Source organism: Euprymna scolopes, chromosome 32 (assembly GCF_053919585.1).
Source record: "Euprymna scolopes isolate OS-2025 chromosome 32, ASM5391958v1, whole genome shotgun sequence".
NCBI classification, from domain to species: Eukaryota; Metazoa; Mollusca; class Cephalopoda; order Sepiida; family Sepiolidae; genus Euprymna; species Euprymna scolopes.
The window spans coordinates 85295309-85317746 of record NC_136513.1 but is presented as its reverse complement, the minus strand read 5'-3'; the positions used below and the strand labels follow the sequence as shown (position 1 = coordinate 85317746).

Sequence of the window (22438 nt, the reverse complement as noted above, 5' to 3'; positions counted from 1 at the left end):
AAATATTCCTCATGGAATGTGAGGACTAAAGGACAAAATCAGGGGTGTGAGAGTTATTCTACACAAGTAACCCAAAAAGCTAAAACAATTCAACCAGAACTGAAATTTATTTCTGAAACTTACTTATTAATACGAAAACCGTTTTGCGGACGGTGCTGAAGCAATCGTCTTTATATGGCAAGGAATAGAGGATAATGGTGGACGATCCATAACCAAGCTTTAGAGGCATCTGAAAAAAAAAAAAAAAAAAGTCTTAGAAAAGACTCCAAAAATCATTTAGAGAATTGAAGAGAAATAAGCCATGCATGCGTGGTCCCCTCTGCAAGGGAAATGTGAGGGATAGATGACCCAAAAAAATAGTAAGTCACGGTTAGTGAGGCAAATTTTTTGGGTTTTCAATTTTAAAAAAAAAAGTCAGCCCCTGGGGGGGACGCAAACCAGAATTTGGTCAGGGTAAGCAATGCTGAATGTATATTTGGAACAGTGTCCTTTGCATTTTTGCCACGTTTCAGTGAAATCTAATGGACGGATAAAAAGTGTCTTTTTTGCCATTTTGGGGCATTTTTGAACCCTTTTTGAGCCCCTGGGGGCACAATGGGAATTTTGTTTAAAATAAAAAAATTTTTTAAAATTGTGCACAGCTACATATTGAATTACAACTTGTGGCAAAATTTCAGAAAAAAAAAAGTAATGAACGGTTATTCGGGAATCATCCAAATTAACGGACACCACTGAAAACATAGATCCCTCTCAGATAAATCAGGCTACCAAAAAGAGATTGGGATAAAGAGACGAAGAGGAGGGGGAAGAGAAAGGAAAGAGGAGACGTGAGAGAAAGAAATGAGTGACAACAAAACAGAGAGTGAAATAAAGTGAGAAAGAAATATAGAGAGAAGATGACAGAAAAAGGAAGAGAGAAAGGTAAGTTGGTTGTTTTTGTTTTACGGCATATCAACCCTTTTCGGGCTATTTAATGCCAAATCCAAAGATTTTGAAGAAAAATTTTTTTTAATAGAATATATTTGTTGTTTTCACTTCAGTTTCTATTTAACCCATAGTTGGGACTCTAACAGGTACTACCACTCCGGGTCAGAGTGGACCTGGGAGCAATAGTAATTAAAGGGTGGCTTCACATTCCCCAAAGTCCACAAGCTGGGGCCTCACCACTGGATATAGTTTAAGGTCATATCCAGGACCCCCATTGAGAGACTTTTACCCTCTGCAGGGGGCAGTCGGCGTTTTTTTTTTTTTTTTTTTTTTTGCCATTTTGGGGCATTTTTGACCCCTTTTTGAGCCCCTGGGGGGACAATGGGAATTTTGTTTAAAATAAAAAAAAAATTTTTAAATTGTGCACAGCTACGTATTGAATTACAACTTGTGGCAAAATTTCAGGAAAAAAAAAAGTAATGAACGGTTATTCAGGAATCATCTGAACTAACGGACACCACTGAAAACATAGGTCCCTCTCAGATAAATCGGGCGACCAAAAAGAGATGGGGAGAAAGAGACGAAGAAGGGGGAAGAGAAAGGAAAGAGACGTGAGAGAAAGAAATGAACGACAACAAAACAGAGAGTGAAATAAAGTGAGAAAGAAATATAGGTGGGCAGTCAGTGTATTCTAATGCCCCATGGACAGGGCCGAGAAAGGTAGAAGAATGAGCAAGAGAGACTGTAAAGGAGAGAGTTAGGAAGAGAGTAAGGAGGAACTACTGATATCCTCGACAAATAACATCCTACCTGAAAATTCTTCCCTTAAACTCCTTGGCTTAACATTCACTGGCAATATGAACTGGAACAAATACATTAAGGGCATTGTGAAGGTTGCTGCAAGGAAGGTCGGTTCTCTCTATTGTGCTAGAAAACTAACACCCGAGAGTATCCTATACTCTCTACAAGGTCACCATTTGCTCATGCACAAAATACTGTGGTCACATCTGGGCTGGTGCATCTACCACTGGCCTTTATCTTGGATAGCATCCAAAATAGAGTCTTCAATCTAATAGGTCCCACTTTATTAACTAAGCTCCAACCCTTGTGCCATAGCTCAATGTTGCATCACTGTGCCTCTTTTACAAATATTTTAATGGAATTTGCTCTGATGAACTCGTTGCACTTGTATCCCCCCTCAATATACATATCCTGACAAACCTGCTAAGCAACAAAATCTCACCTCTTTGTTAAAGTCCCTAAATGCCAGAAAGCTTTCTGTTCTAATAGTTTCTTCCCTCGGACAGCTAGACTTTGGAATTCCCTTCCTGCTGCCTGCTTCCCTGACTATACTAATGTGCAGAAGTTTAAATGTAATGTAAACTAACATCTTGTTAATCTTTTCGAGGCATGGTCCTGAATAGTAGCCCCTTACATCCAAGAGGAGGATATGCCTTGTTAGGGGTAGATGTGAGTAAAAAAAAAAAAAAAAAAGACAATAAAAGTATTGGAAGTGTGGAACATTCATTGACCTTAATTCAATCCCAGGTAACGTCGGGTCTCCCTGTTAGTGTTTGTATAAATAAAGAAAAATATACACTGATATAACGACTTGCTGAGATTTCTACAAAAAATTTACAACCCCTAAATCTAAGAAAATATTTGAGATCAATAATACTTACATTAAAATTTGTTCCTGTTTCATCAACACTGATATTGGTTGGGGGCGGGGTTATAAAGCTGATGCCGTAATTACGGATCACTTTGATGCCAAAACCCTGGAGAGACGGCAAAGCTATGAACAAACAAACAAACAAACATGGCAATAAGATGAAAATTTTACAAATTTGCTGCTTGTTCAGGGTGGAACGATAAAATTGTCGCCCTAAAGAAAAAAACACTAAAGCTTTATTTTAAAACTTATTGAGAACATCAATTCAGGTAACTTTAGTCGATTGAATGTAGCCACCTTCAGCCTTAATCACTCCCTCGATACGGGTCCAGAACTGGCAGCATTCCTTTTCCGCAAGTGCTGGCAGGAGCTTGACGAGTACTTGGGAGATGGTGTGATCAGCCTGGTTTTGATGCTTTGGGAGGTTATGTTATGTTGGTGATGTTCTTGACCAAATAAAGTACTCCAGCAGGTTTAGGTCAGAGGAGAAGTGGCGGGGGAGGGGCTAGTGAGAGAAGGGTACTAAGGCATAGTACTCCTTTTCAAGCCAAGCCTGGGGGGTCTCTTTGAAATTGTGGTCCAGCAAAATGTCCTCCTGCCACACCCAGGGTCTGCCAGCAGCAATCCGATTACACCAAGGGATCATCACTCTTCAGCACATCCAGGTACACTTTGATGTTGACTTTCAAGCAGACATTGAAGATGTGAGATGGCATGATGTGGCCCTCACTTGAAACCATACCAAAGACCATGATCGTGGCCAGAAATTTTGTTTTCATCACCCTGGGCACATCCCTTTTATTCTTGGCAATCCAGCAATGAATTTTGAGGGTGCTGTCATAACTTGGATGGGTAGAGAGCATGAGTTGTGCAGCGGTGCCTCTTCAGTCTCGCTCATTAAACACGGCGTCACTTTCAGACATAATAAAGCTCCTACCGCTCTTGGGATTTGTACACAACTGGCCAACTAGTAGATAGCATGAAAACAAAATAAAATAAAATAAAAAAATAAATGGAATCATGTCTTTTCTAGAAGAATTTTATCGTTTCACTCTGTATTTAAATAAAGTTTTAGGTAGTTTGTCCAGAATTCCCGTTTCTATTAAAAAAATAAAATGAATATTATATATATATATATATATATATATATATATATATATGTGTGTGTGTGTGTGTGTGTGTTCATATCCGTGACAGAAAGAAAATATTTAAAAAATCAAGTAGTTTTATTTTTAACAAAGGAGTAACTATCTGGCCCACCACTTTGTTTCTATAGATTTTTAAAGGGAGATAATTCAAAAGTTTTTACTCTTATTTTAAACTTTAGAAAAAAAAAATTAAGATTTTTGGAATATATTTTAGCTTCGTCTTGGATTAGAGTTAGTTTTTTTTTTTTTTTTTTAATTGTTTTTTTTTCATGTAAACAATTCTGGAAAACAACCAAAAATCTTTTTTCAATACAATGAAAAGAAACAAAAACTTAAATGAAAAAAAAAAAAAAAAAAAAAAAAAAAAAAAAAAAAAAAAATGGAGAAATATTAAAAATCTGAATATAACAAAAAGACACCCCCCCAAAAAAATGAAAAAATAAAAAATTCAGACGTATACAAATGAAAAATATTAAAATATGCAGAAGTTTGAATACCTCGTTATTACATTATCTCTTAAGTAAATGTCAATCTGTTATGGGACTAAAATAATATACATAGAAATCTTTAAAGGGAAATAACTCCTTGTAACCTAATATATATATATATATGATGATTGCAACGTCTTGTCAGACGAGAGCCACTCCCTCAGACATTTAAAATCCATGATTTGAAAGGTTTTGTTTTTAATCCTTCAGGGAGACTAGCCTATATATATATATTTACACACACACACACAAACACTAGCAGTATTACCTGGCCTTGCTTGGGGGCGTTATTTTGATACCTTTTTATGCTTTTTGATCTGTATATTTGGTAATTCCAATGTTTTCTATTTTTTTTGTAATTCTAAAATTATTTCAGTAAATTTCGGTTATATTGACACCTCACCGATCAACATAGCTCCCACACAGTGGATGCAACGTGCCAGCAACAATCTAATTTCCGATTTGTCCCCTGAGTTGGAAGAATAGCTGCTAGAAGTCAACTACTTTTGTGAGGTTTTGGGGGAAGGGGCATGATTTCTTGAACCATATGCAAAAGAAACCACAGGATCAACATCGACTATATATTCGTTGTAAGAATTAATGTGGTTGGTGCGTTGTTTTTGTTTTACGGCATATCAACCTTTTTCAGGTTATTTAATGCCGCATCTAGTTATTTTGAGGAACGATTTTTAATGGGTTAAATAGAATCTGACTTAAAAAAAAAAAAAAAAAAAAAAAAATATATACTCCATAGTTGGGACCCTAACAGGTACTACAACTCCAGGTCAGAGTGGACCTGGGAGCAATGGCAATTAAAGGGTAGCTCCACACTCCAAGGCCCGCAAGGTGGGGCCTCACCATCGGATATAGTTTTAGGTCATATCCAGGACCAATTAATGTGGTAGTCAACTGCATCAAACACTTCCTTATCTTATGTTGCCAGACATACTACTTGTGCTTGGTTGTTGGGGCCTATGTTTTGTTAAACCGACATGAGAAACCTCTGAATCATTTTTTCACTAAATATGTGTGTAGATTGTTTTGTAATCTGTTCAGGATCATTTGCTTGTTCAATGGACGTTCAAAAATAATTTGAATCTGCTAAAAAACAAATTTTCAGGTCTTATAAAATTCTTTGCAGTTAATGAAAAGAAAAATTAAGAAATTTATGTGCAGAGTTTGAACCTACAGACGATGTCCTGCAAAAAGAAAAGAAAAAAAAGAAAAACGCGATCAGCTGATCCAGAACAGAATTTTCGCAGCCCATTGTTCTATCATTATTGCTAAGCGACGACATGGAAAAAAAAATGGTTTTACCAATGATAGATAAATTAAAATAAGTTTCAATTATTGGTAATTATTGGGGATATTCTTAGACAAAATTGAAGATCACTCCCAGACTTATACACTAAAGTTCTGCAAATTCTAAAGAAAATCTGTTCAAGTGTTTAGGAGTCTATAAGGAACTCCCAAAGTTGCATGCATATGTATATATATATTCGTTATGTTGTCATTCTACCTTCACCTGGCAATTTTTTTTTTTTTTTCACTTTTGCACCGATTTTCCCCCGACGGAAAACCCAAATAGGAAGTTTTTCATGGGTTCGAATACCCTATATAGTGCCAGTAAAAAGAAAGTCCGCACTTGTAATTTTTTTTAAATCTGCAAATTTAAGCTAAATTTAATTTAACTGTTTAAACAACCTATACCTCATTTGATTCGCCTTTTATTCGCCTATAAGTTTACCTGTTCATATTTGATAATTGAAATATTCTCGTGTTCACATAAATTAAAAAAAAAAAATAGCTTCAAATTGAGGAGGCAAAAAAGAAAGTCTGCAGCAACAAATTCGCTTAAAACCAGCTTAAATTATCGCCCGTAAATCAGTTTAAAATATCAACCAACAGGTAACAAAGCATCTCCAATCGTAATAGTTGTTCCAGGTTATACAACGTAACATTTAGTTCATATGCCACGACTTAGTGATCCTCAGGAGCTCATTAATCTCCATCTTTCTGGTTTATCCAATCGAGAAATTGGCTGCAGATTTAAATGTGACAAGAAAACGGTACGAAAGACTGCAAAGCACCAAAACCCCAGCAATGTTCGTGATGCCCCTAAAGCTGGTCGTACTAGAGTTACTTCTAACAGGGAAGACAATGCTATCAAGATTCACAGCCTAAGAAAGTTTGAAACAGCTCCCAAATCCAATGACAGTGCAATCTTGTTAAAAAGAGCTCTCTTTCTACTGTCAAGAACAGATTAAAGGAATTTAATTTGCGAGTATATTTTGCAAGACGCAAGCCAATGATTTCTGAAAAGAACAGGAAACGCTTTTAGATGCAACAAAGAATCTTCATATTGATTAAGAGTGCTTTTTAGTGATGAAAGCAAGTTCAATAGGCTAGGCAGTGATGGTAAGCAGTACGTTCAAAGACAAAGAATTTAATCCTAGGTGCTCAGTTTCAACGCTGCAAGGTGGAGTTTTGGTGTGGGGCATTATTAGTAACCAATGGTCCAGAGCCTATAGTTCGCTTGCAAGGTTGGATTAATTCAACCAAATACATTAATATGTTGACTGAGCATTTACTATTCTATTTTGGTTGGAATTTGGATGATAATCCAATCTTCATGCAGGATAATGCTCCGATTAACACAGCCGGCAATGTCAAGGTTCTTGGAACAGCATGATATTCCATGTTTGGATTGGCCTGCACAATCTCCAGACCTAAATCCTATCGAAAACATATGGCATTACATAAAGCAACAGCTATGCAATTATAAAATATCAAATTTGGAAGAATTTTGGAATAAAATTAAAAGAAAAGTGAAATGCCCTTTCCCCAGAGTATCGTTGCAGTCTAACTCGTGTTCAAAATAGACTTCGTAGCCTCGTAGGAGATGTCCTTTTCTCTTCCTTGCAACCTCTATCTCACAGAAGAGATGTTGCGAGTTTGTCTCTGATGTATCGTTATTTTCATGGAAAGTGTTCGACTGAGCTTCAATCTATGGTTCCCCCCTCGCCAAACTTTCACAAGAAACACTCGTCTAGCTGTAAACACTATCAATAATTCCCCCCACTCTTTATCTGTGCCTAAACCTAAACGTAGATTCCATGAACAAAGCTTCTTTCTTAGAACTGCACGCCTGTGGAATTGTCTTCCGTTTTCCTGTTTTCCGGCTGACTACAATATGGCTGTCTTCAAGTCTAACGTAAATAAGTTCTTGATGAGCCGTTCCATATAAGTTATCAAATTTACCAAATTTTCATTACTAATGATTACTATATTGTCCAATTTCTACTGTACACTCTTTAACCCTTATCCTTGAGTGGCCTCATGGCCTTGATAATGTGGTGATGCCTATGTAAAGAAAAAAAAAATATTCAAGGAATTCCCAAAAGATTGCAGGCTGTCAAATTGCAGAAGGGCTATGCCACTAAATATTAACTAGTTCATTGTGTTCCTGTTGTATGTGTGTTGCATTAATGTCCTAAAGTTACATTTAAATAACAATGTTCCATTGTGCGGACTTTCCTTTTGGCCTCCACAATTTGAAGTTATTTTTTTAAATTGACGTGAACACTAGAATATTTCAATTAAAAATCAAATATGAACAGGTAAAATTATAGAGGAATAAAAGGCAAATCAAATGAGGTATAGGTTGTTTAAAAAGTTTCATTAAATTTAGCTTAAATTTACAGTTTTTGAAAAAATTACAAGTGCGGACTTTCTTTTTGCCACCTGTGTATGACGTTCCATGTTGGTAGACAAAAAACTAATAGGAGTTTGAAAGGCAAAATATTTTAAACAAATATAGGTACACATAAATATGTATAGGAAGAAGTTTGTGTTTAATAAAACCTTTTCACGCAAATATTACATAAGTATAAATCCTGTAGAATATCTGCATGAATATAATTACACGTAATAGTTAATTAAAGATGATCATGCCATAAGAAAACCGAAACAACCAATAGGGAATTAAAATGAATGTTTAAAAGAATATGCAAATTAGATCTTTTGCAGATGAATGCAATTCCACAGCTCATAAGAAAATTGTATTTTCCTTTTAAATAAATAGAAAAGTTTTAAAATGAATATCAATATACAAAAAAGAATTTATTGGATATATATATAAGGAGACAGAAATAAATTAAAATACATGAAAACTTCATTGTAAAAAGCATAAAATTAAAAAATGAACCAATAGCTATTACGTTACACATGCATATTCATTATGTTGTCATTCTACCTTCACCTGGCAAATTCCATTTTTTTTTTTTTTTTTTTTTTAATTTCACTTTTGTAGAGATTTTCCCCAGTTAAAACTCAAATATAAAGTTTCCCATGGGTTCGAATACCCTATAAAGTTTCATGTCTGTAGACCAAAAACTGACAGGAGTTTGGTAGGCAACATTTCTTTTAAACAAATATACGCAGAGAGAAAGATTAAAATAAATGGAAAAACTTTCAGTGTAAAAAAAAATATTGAACTTTTGGGTTTGTATTACTGTACACAGATTCGAAAAAGTTGTCAAAAAACAAATATAGAACAAATAAATGTTATCAAAGGCAAGATAAGTTACTTTTCTACCTAACTGGATATATTTTTTGTGTTTTTATTCAGTGTAACATGTTTATTCAGCTCGAAAAACATGCAATGTTTACCGATGTATTGGAAAATTCAAAATGGCAGCCGACTGTCTCTCGGAGAGGGTACGTTTGGGAAAAGGTATTATAAATAATAAACTAGACAAAATACTGTTAGAAATTCACTCAATATATGTTACCGTGACATAAGTTGACATGTATTCGGTTGTTTTCTAACAGTATTTTGTCTAGTTTATTATTTATAATACCTTTTCCCAAACGTACCCTCTCCGAGAGACAGTCAGCTGCCATTTTGAATTTTCCAATACATCGGTAAACATTGCATGTTTTTCGAGCTGAATAAACATGTTACACTGAATAAAAACACAAAAAATATATCCAGTTAGGTAGAAAAGTAACTTATCTTGCCTTTGATAACATTTATTTGTTCTATATTTGTTTTTTGACAACTTTTTCGAATCTATGTGTACAGTAATACAAACCCGAACTTTTTAAAAATAAATTGGTGGAAACAAGAAATTGTGTATTTGTCCAATGGGTCCGGTAAACGAAAAACAAGGGGTCCGGTAAACGAAAAACAAGGGGTCCGGTAAATGACAAAACGACAAACAATGGGTCCGGTAAACGACAAACAATGGGTCCGGTAAACGACAAACAAGGGGTCCGGTAAACGACAAACAAGGGGTCCGGTAAACGACAAACAAGGGGTCCGGTAAACGAAAAACAAGGGGTCCGGTAAACGAAAAACAAGGGGTCCGGTAAACGAAAAACAAGGGGTCCGGTAAACGAAAAACAAGGGGTCCGGTAAACGACAAACAAGGGGTCCGGTAAACGACAAACAAGGGGTCCGGTAAACGACAAACAAGGGGTCCGGTAAATGATATTTGAAAAACAATTTTTACATAGGGTATAGTTTGCACTATTTCCACTTACAAAGCAGGATGTCGTTTATCTGAATAATTTTTTTTTTTAGGGAGAGTGGGGGTACTTACAGCCTCGGCCAATTTTCCAGTGCAAAATGATCCTGGAGGAAGTTTGATATTTAATTTCAAATTTTTCGGCATGTTTAGGAAAATCTGTGGCATTTTCGGATTTGAATTCTGTGATATTGGAATCTGGGAGAAGAAAAATATATAAGATTAGAAAATGTAAAAGATTGATTTGTACAAAATTTTTTCGTTTACAAATGAGAGAAATAGAAAGGATGAAAGGGGAGAGAAAAAGAGAAAGGAGTGGAGAGAGAAAGAGGAAATACCAAATAAAGTTGTCAAATATAATTCTATTGTTAGAATAATCTATATATATTAAATGTGAAAGTGGCACATACATGTCTTTGCATGTCCGGCAAAGGCTTTTTTTCACCAAGGTTCGGGGGGGGGGGGAATATTTTTTTACAACTTATACACTCCCAGATCATAATATCTACGATTTGCGAACGGACATCGGGTGTACATTTCTTTTGAGTGACTTTTATAAAATTCACGCTATTCCGTCCTTTCGCATGTTTGGTCTTTTTTGTGTAAATAAAGCAAAACTAATAGAAGTGAACATCAGTCGCCCGCCTTCTCGGCCGGGACCTCCAGAAAAGCAATTAGCTTTGATCAATGTGGGGAAAACCCTTCATATCAGACAATTGCTAGTCATTAGGAGAGCTCCAACATCGTGGGGAAGCAAAATATGGCAAAAACTGGCCTTCAGCCAACCTCCATTTCCGCAGCTGCGTGAACTCATTGACTTATCAAGTCCACTTTTTAATATTTAAATTTGAACGCTTTTCACTTCCTCCCGCTTCTTAGCATAGTAGTAAGATATCACGTTTTCTTTCACTTTCTTTTCCGCCTTTGTATCACTGGTTCGAGCCTGCCTGACTGCTAACACTTTTTTACACCTCAAACACCCGGACAATGCCAGATACCCTCACTAGTTATATATAAAAGACTGTGTGTGTGACTGTACAAGGTGAAACAAAATTGTCACCTTGGAAAAGGCGATATGATTCCATTTCCGTTTGATGAAAACTTTTTTTTTGTAGATTGTCCACTAGTTGGCCAGTTGTTTACAAATCCAAAGCGCGATAGAAGCCTTCTATCATGTTTAAAAGTGACAATATTCAACAAGTGAGATTGGAGATGCACCGCTGTACAACTATGCTCTCTACCGATCCAATTTATAACAGAACTATTGCTTACCCTAACCTCAAACTGCAAATCCAAACGGTTCAACGCTTAAGGGCATAGCTAAATGCATCAACAACTCACATCATCGAAGTGCACCTGGATGTGTTGAACTGTGGTGATACCCTGGTGCAATCAGGTGGCTGCTGGCAGACCCTGGTGTCGCAGCAGGACCGTATCGGTCCACAAGTCCAAAGAGACCCAGGCTTGGCTTCAGAAAAGTGCAATGACTTTGTACCCTTTTCTCACTGGCCTGAACCTGCTGGACTACTTTGTTTGGTCATACATCAAGAACATCACCAACATGACCTCCCACAACACCAAAGCCAGCCTGATCGCCGCCATCTACCAAGCTACTGTTGGCACTTATGGAAAAGGCATGCTCCTCGTTTCGAACCTGTATTAAGGTGATTGAGGCTGAAGGCGGCTACATTGAATAGATGTCAGCTTTACTATATGATCAGGTTACCTGAATTGATTTTTTTTTTTTCAATAAAAGTTTTAAAATAAAGTTGTGTTTTCTTTAGGGAATTTTCCCCTGTATGCGTAGAAGTTTGTTCCTGATGGTCTCCGAAACAGCTGTATCAATTTTTAAAAAATTTGTGTAAATTTAACACAAATGTACTTTGTGTCTGGAAGTGTTCTTAGATAGGTTTTGTGTAAATATCTAAAATCGATAATTGAAAAAATCTGATTAAAGGAGGATTGGTTCTGATTTGGACCAAAGTTCCACCCTCATACATCCTGACATCACAACTGCATGCAAGATGTTTTATCACCATATAAACAGAATGACCTGGCATATGAAATCAATTGTAGGTTCTTTGATAAAACAGGAGCGCGTTCGAAATGAATGTTTCTGATTAAAGCCTAATTGAACCAATGTACTTGACTTTTGCATTTTAAACTTTAATTCAAGCCGTCATATATAAAAATAATTTTATAAAATTAACAGTAGATTCTCTACAGTGCAATATAGACTACAATGTATTGTGAACTAAGTCACTACAGGAAAGCACAGGTGTTGTGTATGTGTATATATCTCAGGTCATGTCATGTTACTGGTACCATGTAACCCAGTACTACCTGCCTCATGGTCGAATTACCAGCGACTAAACTGGTTCCCCCACCAGACTTGTTTGGTGAGGAGGGCAGCTAGTCTCCCTGAAGGATTAAAAACAAGACCTTCCAAAGGGCGAATGAACCCTTTTCCTGGGTCAATGGCCAACTAGCACCGTGTATATTTGTGCATATGTGTGTGTATATGTGTTGGGGTGGAGAGGGCTCCCATAAACCATAGTGAAGGCAACCTTTCTAGGAGAAGCAAATCTGATTAAAAAAAAAAAAAAAGCGGGAGACCAGTACCTGCATTAAGCTAGTCTGCAGTTTCACTTGTTACTGGATCTCAACATTTTGAACAGAGAGACACTTCGCTGTTGTACAAAGCTAAGACTGTAACATCTGTGTATAGATACTCCCTCAGGCATTTGTCTATTAAAATGTTCCCGTGGCGATGGAAGTCATTTTTGGGCTCGTGGACTTTAAGTGTCTGAGGGAGTGGCACTCGTCTGACAAGACGTTGCAATCATCATTTATATATATATATATATATATATATATGTGTGTGTGTGTGGGTTATCACATGTTTATGTTTTCAATTAAAAGAAGAATGACATTCTTCATACCTTTCCTTATCCGGTAGTTCTTTTGTCTTCACTGCTGGGATCTGTGATGAAATATGCAATGACGAACAACATATCCAATTGAGACACTTGTTTTTTTTTTTTTTCTTTTGCGAAACCACAGAACACTTTATATTTTTAATATATAAATTTATTTCAGTTGTCTCGGTGGTCTTCACAAGGAGTCTGCATTACATGTCTACACGCATGTTCCTTCCAGCCCCGTTTCCTGGCTTTGAAGCATGTCTGCTCACTTTTGTGACCAAACTCAAACTCTCAATCTAATCGTCTTTTACCTCTTGACCTGTCAGTTTTGTTATGTCATTATCAAAAGCACATGTCTCCTAACTTGTTACCTGACACGTACGCAACTATTGAAGGTCATTTTGTTTTTTTTAACTTAGCTCTTTTCTGTAAACATCCTCAGTTCAAACCCATTGTTATATTCCAGACCAATTTATTCTAAACAGTAAATAACTTCCAATCTAAACTATTTTAACAATATCACTGAATAGATAAATAGGTAGATCGATAACTTTTAACCATGTTATTATCTAATATGTGAAGCTTCCTCACGGCACAGTGATGGGTCTTCGACTAAAGCAGGCAATCAATTGATTCGCTTGAAAGATGGGAGATTTTACCGATTTCAATGACAATAAAAACATTGGAAGCGTGGAACATTCGTTTATCCTTATTCAATCCCGAGCAACGTCGGGTCTCTTTGTTAGTACAAAATAAAAATCAAAACTGAGGTATGAATGAAAAAAAAAAAAAAAAAGCAATACCAAAAACTAAAATTATTGTACTGCCCAAATCTGTCATTCATTGCAAAATATATTAAACTCGTTTCAACAGAGTTTATAAGACATTAGTCTGAATTATATTGCAGTCCGAGAATGAAGATGCTAAGAGCTCAGCTAAATCTTCCTTGATTTTTTTTTTTTTTTTTTTTTTTTTTTTTTTTAATGGCAATTGATCCAGAAAAGGCATGAAGCTACTTGATGCAAGGATCAAAATTCTTCTAGGTCAAAAATTTGCCAACAATAAGTATAAATTCCAACCCATAAAACAGCAATTCTTCCACCTTTGTCAGAAACATCGATCATGGAATGTGAGGACTAAAAACTGAAATAAGGGAAGCGAGAGTCTGCCAAAAGTAAACTCAAGGATCAGGATCGCAAGGACCTGTGGCGCAGTGGTTAGAGTACTTGGGAAAAAATAAATAAATAAACCAATTGTACAAAGTGATATTCTTCTGAAGGTTCAATCTTCAGTGTGGGCAACCAAAAAATTCAATTGTGAATTACTTAGGATCTCTACCCAGTCATGGCTAACGGAACAAGAGCATGCTACCCCCATGATGTAAATAAAGAGTCCCACTCAAAATTCCGTCCTAGCCCCCCCCCCCGCCCGAGTTCGACAACCATTCCTGAGTTCTACAAGATACACCTGAAGAAGGTCGGAGGTTACATCGACCGAAATGTGAAAATCTCACTCAAGATGAGAACAGTAGTCTGAAGAATCTGAATACGAGTAAACTCAAGGTTTACTTTCTACTCTTATTCCAAGTCTTGTTAGAATTGCAAAAAATGCATCCTCATCAAGAAAGTGACAGTGGTTAAGTGGTTAATGACAGACTGACAACCTGAGTGTGCCAGGTTCGAATCCCGTTCATTCCACAGAAACACTCCACCAAAGTATGTTGGTATCCTTTGGTCCCTCCTGTTGTAACGTTGTCCGCAGACCAACACACATTTTGTGCAGTTCCAGCTGCAAAGGAGACCAAGACAGAATGGGAAACAACTTACACTCATTTGTTCTTTGTAGCAAGATGTATTTCCTCGTTGCTACAATTGTGACGTCATCCTCGTGATCTAGAATTGTATCTTGTCTCCGAGATCTTGAACGTTATCCATGTCTCTCTAGTGATCATTCTATTTCTATACATTTTTTTATAGTCCTTTTTTCCCCCCTACCAGTGACGTCACTTCACATGCATTTACTTATGCGCATCCACATTAAAATCGTTCCAAAAGTAATGCCTCTTTTTTCTTCCACCCGAATGGATCAGAGGGGATTGCAAATTACATTGTTATGACCGAAATTATGCATACATTAACTGAAAGTTTCATCTCTTGATAGATATTGAGACACCAAGAAACTAACCCTTTCATGGGTGTGCATCATAAACAGACGCGTCATTGAATTCCTGTAAACCCGTATTGAAAATATGTAAAAAAAAAAAAATAAAATAAAAGTCGCTGGTTTTAATGGTACCACTCCCATCTTTGTATCTCTTCAACTTTTTGGGGTTACAAAAATAGGAGTCTTTACTTTTGGAACGACCCTCGTACTTAATTTTACTCGATCAAAAACCTGGTATTTTTACCTCAAGGTACATACAGTGCCTCGCCTTCCCAAATGGTCACTCATCTGGTACTGGCCTGGCTCAACATCTTAACTTCGGTGATCTAACAAGAACTAATGTTAGAACGTGATTGTGCCATATCAAAGTTTACATTGAGCAAAACATGTACAAGATGAGAACATTGAGCAAAACAATCCCAAAACTTCCCATATAGTAGTCATTATATATATATATATATATATATATATATATATATATATATATATATAGACGTTGCTCTACTGCCATGAAAAATAGATTAGAAACATTACTAATTGAACGACCCCCCACCACCACCACTCGTACACATGAAATTATACTCACATATAACAGGATAATGAGGTCTTGTACGCTGGAAGAGGAAAAAAAAAAAATGAAACAAATCAATTTAACATTGAAACAGTAATCATTGAAACGACAAAAAAAAAAAAAAAAAAAAAAAAAAAATTGTACTGTCCAAATCTGTTGTTCATTATAAAATATTAAAATAATGTTTCAACAGCGTTTATCTGCATTGTATTACACCATTGCACTCCAAGAACGATGGCACTAAGAGCTCAGCTAAATTTTCCTTAATAATTTTTATGGCAATTGCTCCATAAAATAAGGCATGAAGCTACTTGAGGCTTCTATATATTTGGACGTTGCATTCAATAAGCACCTATTTTGGTAGCAGTTGCATGGACTCCCAGAACGAACAACCAAAATGTAAATATACATCATTCATACGTCAAGCGGCTCTAGAGATAAAGAATGCTAATTTGGATTATTTGAATGATTTGGACTACTATTCTTATCCGAGCTTTATTTTCAGTATGTTTATAGCTAAATAGTTAAGTGATATGTTTATAGCTAAATAGTTAAGTGATATGTTTATAGCTAAATAGTTAAGTGATATGTTTATAGCTAAATAGTTAAGTGATATGTTTATAGCTAAATAGTTCAGTGATATGTTTATAGCTAAATAGTTCAGTGATATGTGTATAGCTAAATAGTTAAGTGATACGTTTATAGCTAAATAGTTAAGTGATATGTGTATAGCTAAATAGTTAAGTGATACGTTTATAGCTAAATAGTTAAGTGATACGTTTATAGCTAAATAGTTAAGTGATACGTTTATAGCTAAATAGTTAAGTGATATGTTTATAGCTAAATAGTTAAGTGATATGTTTATAGCTAAATAGTTCAGTGATATGTTTATAGCTAAATAGTTAAGTGATATGTTTATAGCTAAATAGTTAAGTGATATGTTTATAGCTAACTACAGTTAAATCTATATAAACACATCACTTAACTATTTACATAATTAACTTTCAGCTAAACTTATTTTACCAAAACAATATTTCGATTCTTAGCTTAGCAAGGTCAACTGGTGTTGTCCAGAATCAGTGTTCTTCCCCGGGAAGCTCTATACAACACAGGTACGCACCTACAAAATGGACCTGTTAAAACTGACAATGACATGGGACAAGGAGAAAGTAGCAATCCTAGTTGAAGTCAGTGTTCGTAATGCTGGAGCCGAAAGGGAGAAGATAACGAAACACCAATGTCTTATGTACGACATGAAAAGAAACTGGAATCTTAGGAAGATCATTCCAATAAATTATAAGAGAAACCGAAAAAGTTCAAAAACTACCTGGAAAATATACCCTGTGATCCAAGTACAAGAGAAATACAAACAATTGCACTTAAAGAGATGGTCAGAATCTGAAAATGATTCCTCAGTTGGAGTATCTGAAATAGTGGGTTAATGTCTGGCATCTAGCAGGATGCCTCATCCTCAACATAAAAAAAAGGTTAAAACTGATGCGGATATCTTCAAACATGCAAGCAACACTTCAGCTTCAAAGTTTTTAATAGCAGGATGGAGGATATTGTGTGTAATGTTTGTTTCCATGTAAGACTCACTTGACCGTAAACAATAGACAGATTGTTTTTGGTTAAATGCATTTCCTTTTCAAGTCAAGAGGGTTTTTTTTTTTTTTAAAGAGGAAGGGGGGGGTTAAGTGTCCATCTTTATATCAATAAAGTAATGAGAAAACCTTATGCATGTTTTTCTTGTATCTATGTAACTTTCAAATTGAATTTTTTTTTTTTTAATTGTTTACTATCAATCGAATATTTTGCAAAAATTGCAGCATAGTTAAATGTCAAGAAATTGGAGGGAAAAACAAACAAACAAAAAAACAAAAAAAAAAAACAAACATATATAATAACTTGTACCAAATAGTGGAATTTAATTGTCTACCGACCTATACGTTTTTTTTTTTATAACGCCGACCCAAACTTAAAATTTACTATAGAACACCCAGACTCTTCGGAATCTCTTTCTCTACTTGATTTTAAAATACAAATAAAAAAAAATGGTGCCATATGCACTGAATTCTACAGAAAACCCGCCAGCAAACGCCTCTTCGTACATTTCAAATCTGCGCTACCTCTCAAGGACAAACTAAACTACGCACATGCTGAAATCTCACGCATACAAGACAAATGCACTAACATCTCCGACAAACATACACACACTAAAAATTTCCTACAGACCCTCTCACTAAACGGCTACCCTAATACGATCCTATCCTCACTTAAAAAGAAAAAACGCAACACCCGACCCTTCTCTAACAATTGTTTTCTAAAACTACCCTTCCTCAGTGACAAAATCTCATCTTCAATCCGAAAAGCCATCCGCAGCGAGGGGCTCAACATTCAACTCATCCACACTGGATCTACTTTAAGACAACAGCTCAACCGAAAACATCCATCGCATACACCTTCCCCTTGTTCACTCTCTAATTGCCCAATATCACACACAGGTTTATGCTTTAAGAACCACGTTGTTTACGACCTACAATGCGCTAAATGCAGTGCATCTTACATCGGAAGCACTACCAGATTGCTTCATCACCGCATTAAAGAGCACTTAAACACTACTGCTTCGTCGTTCTATAAACATATTCGCACTTGCATTAATTCAGAACCAGATTTTCACATCAACATTCTTGCTTCTTCAAGAAACGTAGGTCAACTTCGTATCCTCGAATCTTTAATTATTTCCAAAAATACTCCCACACTAAACAATAGACTGGAATTGAGCTCCGCTTTTATAATATAAGTTTAAAACATAAGAAAAACAATAATTAAAAAAAAAAAAAAAAAAAAAAACCTTGCTTGAATAGTCATCTCCCTTGATTCACAAACGCAACAAGTATTTCAAACATCAACTGATTTATTTTAACGTTCTCCTAACGTCATTTTTTGTTCTATATTTCGCGGTATCACGTGGCAAACTCTGCGGCTACTTTTCCAATTTTGAACACTCTTCTGCTGTCTTCTCTTGAAAATGGACTAATAAGTCTGAAATATATTGAGATTTACAACACCATTGAATACAACAGAAAAAAAAATTACTGTTGTTTAGAGTTAAAATTTGTGTGAAAAAGAAAAAACAAACAACAAAAAAAAAAGAAATTTATTTCTTTTGTTTGCATTTAATTTTACTCTATATAAAAAAAAAATCTCGCATTGTTCTTGGCTTTTAATTTTATCTTATAATATATATATATATATATATATATATATATATACACACACACACACACACATTTGCGAGGGATGATCTATCGATTTTAATATTACTGGTAGTTTAAAATCAAAAGATGTTTATCACTATTCTTATGAACCTATCAGAGAAATAATTTTATAATTAAGACACTTCCAGTTATACCGTAGCTGGAGATCTTGTGTAGCAGACACGTCTTACCCTATCAAAAGGTTGATATATCAAGAGCAATTGCCCTAGAAAATAAAGTGTCCCTCAACAGATTCACTTATCCTATAGATATAACCGTAAGAACATCTGTAGATCTAGCAGAACGGAAACCATATTGCATTTCACTAAGAAGCTTATTTCGGTGAGGTGGTTGACTATTTCTAACAGATTCCAGCAACTTACTCAGGATGCAAAAGAGCCTACATTGAGAGGGAGATGAACGATCATGTGCATTCTTAAATACAGGGCATATTGAGGTTTTCCAGGGTATTAGGAAGCAAGTCTTAAAACAACTCTTAAAGTACTACAACACTTAACCAATGAAATCGTAGCTGACGGTATCTTGTTATTTTTTTTTATTTTTTTTTTTACAGTGTCTTGTTTATTAAATTGTTAGACGAAAGTGCAGAAAAAAAAAAAAAAGCCTAGATATCTCCATGTTAAGAAAGATCATGAAAAAAATTTTTTTTAAAGTAAAATAAAAATAGAATTCTGTTATTTGTTTAAAATGTTTGACTATATTTAAAAATGGCAGGGTATTATGTACCAGCACACACACAACACCAAATTCCTATGCACATCTGCAAAACATCTGCAAAAGTAAAACTATCTGGTTTGAACTCTCATGTGACTTTTTAATTAACGTAAATTTTTAGTCGCATGCAAGCGACTATAAGTCACTCCGTCTGTCGGTCCGTAACTTTTGTTCTTGGCCTTTTTGGTTAAGATCAAAGGTCTATTAATAGATGCTGTTCTTAGCTTTTTAAGCTTTTCTTTGCCTTTTAGCCATGAAAAAAGTGTAGTATCTGGTCTTACTACATGCTGTACTTATTGTGATATAACGTGGGGGATCACTTTTCTGTATTAATTTAATGTAAAGTGATCACCCACGTTATAACCAGTCAGTCTCAAAGCCATTCAAGTCATTCTCCAGATCATTCAAGTTGTTTTTGAAGGATTCAAATTATTTAAGCATTCAAGTCATTCTTAAGGTCATTAAAGTCATTCTTAAGGTCATTAAAGTCATTCTTAAGGTCATTAAAGTCATTCTAAGTGATTTACTTTTTATTTGTCATTTCAGCCCATTTCCGGTCATTTTAGTCTTTAAGAATTTCATGTCAATCCTACATTCATTCATTCAATGCGACTAATGGCTATCGGCCTTGTTTCAATAGAATGAGATTATATACATATATATATATATGTGTGTGTGTGTGTGTGTGTGTGTGTGTGTGTGTGTGTGTAACACCACTCGTGAGAAGGTAGCCAAGGACCCCTGTCTATCTGAATTCTTGGCTTGTGTAGTCTACTCTTCTGAGGTTGTTACATGAAATCTGGTATACTGAAAGCGAATATCGAAGCAGCAGGCAGGAAGAAAGACAACTCATGTAGACTAATCTACAGTGTTAATTTTCAAACTTATGCAACGATCTGAGACCCAATTCAAGACCAAATCCCATAACCTTGAGATCATCAGCCATCACTCAGCCAGTACAATATGTTCGTCTAACATCCTCGCATTTCCTGTTATTGAGTTTTTTCCCCAAATAACAAAATATCTCCGGTTTTCCCACGAAAAGCAAATATATCCATTTTGACAATGAATTAAAATATATCTATTTATCCACCCTAAATTCCCGAGGCACCTGCCGTTACCTGGGATCGGTCAAAAAACTATCTCAGCGTAGTTCTAAAACTCCTCAATGGGGAATTACGTCACACACACACACACACACACACACTATCAGTTCAGTCCGGCTTTACTCAGGCTCTATGTATTGTTCATAAGTTGTCCTCTGTGCTAATACCCTTCATGTAAAACGTTTTGACCAAAAATTGTCTGAGAAATTTGGTAGAGACCGCAGAGGTTGTTTTTTTTTTTTTTTTTTTTTTTTTTTTTTTTACTTTAACTCCAATTTTGACCCTTAACATTTGTTAAGGTCTCAAATCAAGATAAAAAGTTTGACCTATGTCCAAGTTACATCTAAAATTTCAAATGTTTAGACCCAAAATTGGCAGGAGTCTGCAAAGGTCAACTTTCAACTTTGACCCCTTAGCAGCTCAAATTTTCGACCCAAACCAATTAAAAAGCTTGCCATATCTTTGAAATTTTACATAAAATGTATTCAAATATTTAGACCAGAAATTGGCTGAGTAATTTGGTAGACACCACAGAGGTCAATTGTTTTTTTTTGTTTTTTTTAAACTTTGACCCCAATTTTGATCCCTTACATTCATTGTTTTTGTCTCAAATCAAAAAGTTTGACCCATGTCCAAGTAACCTACATTTAAAATTTCAAGTGTTTAGACACAAAATTAGCGGAGGATTTTGGTAGAGTTTTCAAAGGTCAAATCGTTGAACTTTGACAGCCAAATTTCTGGTCGAAAATTGATTAAAAATGATTTTCTCAAATCTCAATACTCCTTATGTCAAATTTCAAGTCTGTAGACCGAAAATTGAGTTATTTGGTAAGGAAATGTATACACACGATTTCACTTTTATAGCTAGTTCATTTTTTAGGGGTACAAAACTATTATTGCTGTTAAGGAAAACTGATTTTTTTTTTTTTTTTTTTTGTCCATGGTAAAAAAAGAGAGGGAATACATTCATGGAGCTTAAAAAAAAAAAAAAAAAAAAAAAAAAAAAAAAGGGCGTAAAATCAGTCAACCGGATTTCGGCCTCACTTTTAAAAGTCGAATCAGGGGTTTTAATTTTTTTGTTTCAGGAAACAAATTCAAATTAGGGAATGACTAAAATAAAACCAAACTATTGGAAAGGAAAAAAATGGGGGAACAACTAAAATAAATCTATCGTTATCATAATTATATAATGGAGAGAGAGGAAAGACCATATATATATATATATATAAACTTCTGGTTTGTTCGACTTCACTAAACTAGAAATCTACAAGTTCGTTTGTCGTTTGGAAAAAATGACTATCCCAACTATCTTTAAATATTAAAAAGTAAAAATATTACCATATAAAAAAAAGTTGTTTTTTTTTCAACATTATTTTCGGTTCCGATTTCAGCCGAGGTGATTTACCGGAAATGCTTCTGGTTTATATTGAATCTGCTTTCATTAATGACTTCATATCGATAAGTATGATTTATTCAGTTTGTTTGTTTTTTTTGTTTTTTTTTATAAAAAAAAAAATAAATAAAAATTGTATTAATTTTTTTCTTTTTCCTACTTTACACCTTCCTCCCCGGCATTTGGCTATATATATATATATATATATATATATATATATATATATATATATATATATATACACACACACACTAGCTGTACCTGGCCACGCGTTGCTGTGGCTCAGTTTGTTAAAATGGAACACATGTGAAAGTAGAGAAAAGTTTGATTCTTTTTTTCAACAGAATGTACAAATTATTTATTTTTTTTTAACAGATGTTAAGAAAATAAACAGAAAAATACTTCCATCATTAATTATGCAAAAAAATAAATAAAATGTTGATTAAGAGTTTCAATATGCTTATAAATTACGATAAAACTTGCTGAGTATGCACTGTTTTACAGTTGTAAAAATGGAACG

At 35.0% G+C, this 22438-nt stretch overlaps 1 protein-coding gene across 2 annotated transcripts in view; it reads right to left on the bottom strand.

Moving 5' to 3' along the window:
• The window catches only part of LOC145256463 (uncharacterized), a 167544-nt gene that overhangs the window by 29660 nt on the left and 115446 nt on the right, over positions 1-22438 (bottom strand). For both annotated transcript variants that reach the window (XM_080115394.1, XM_080115395.1), the window contains exons 2-5: positions 15440-15467; positions 9842-9964; positions 2610-2722; positions 124-229 (exon numbers count right to left, since the gene is read on the bottom strand). In XM_080115394.1, coding sequence (XP_079971520.1) covers positions 124-229; positions 2610-2722; positions 9842-9964; positions 15440-15467 — 370 coding nt within the window. The remainder of the gene's footprint in view (positions 1-123; positions 230-2609; positions 2723-9841; positions 9965-15439; positions 15468-22438) is intronic.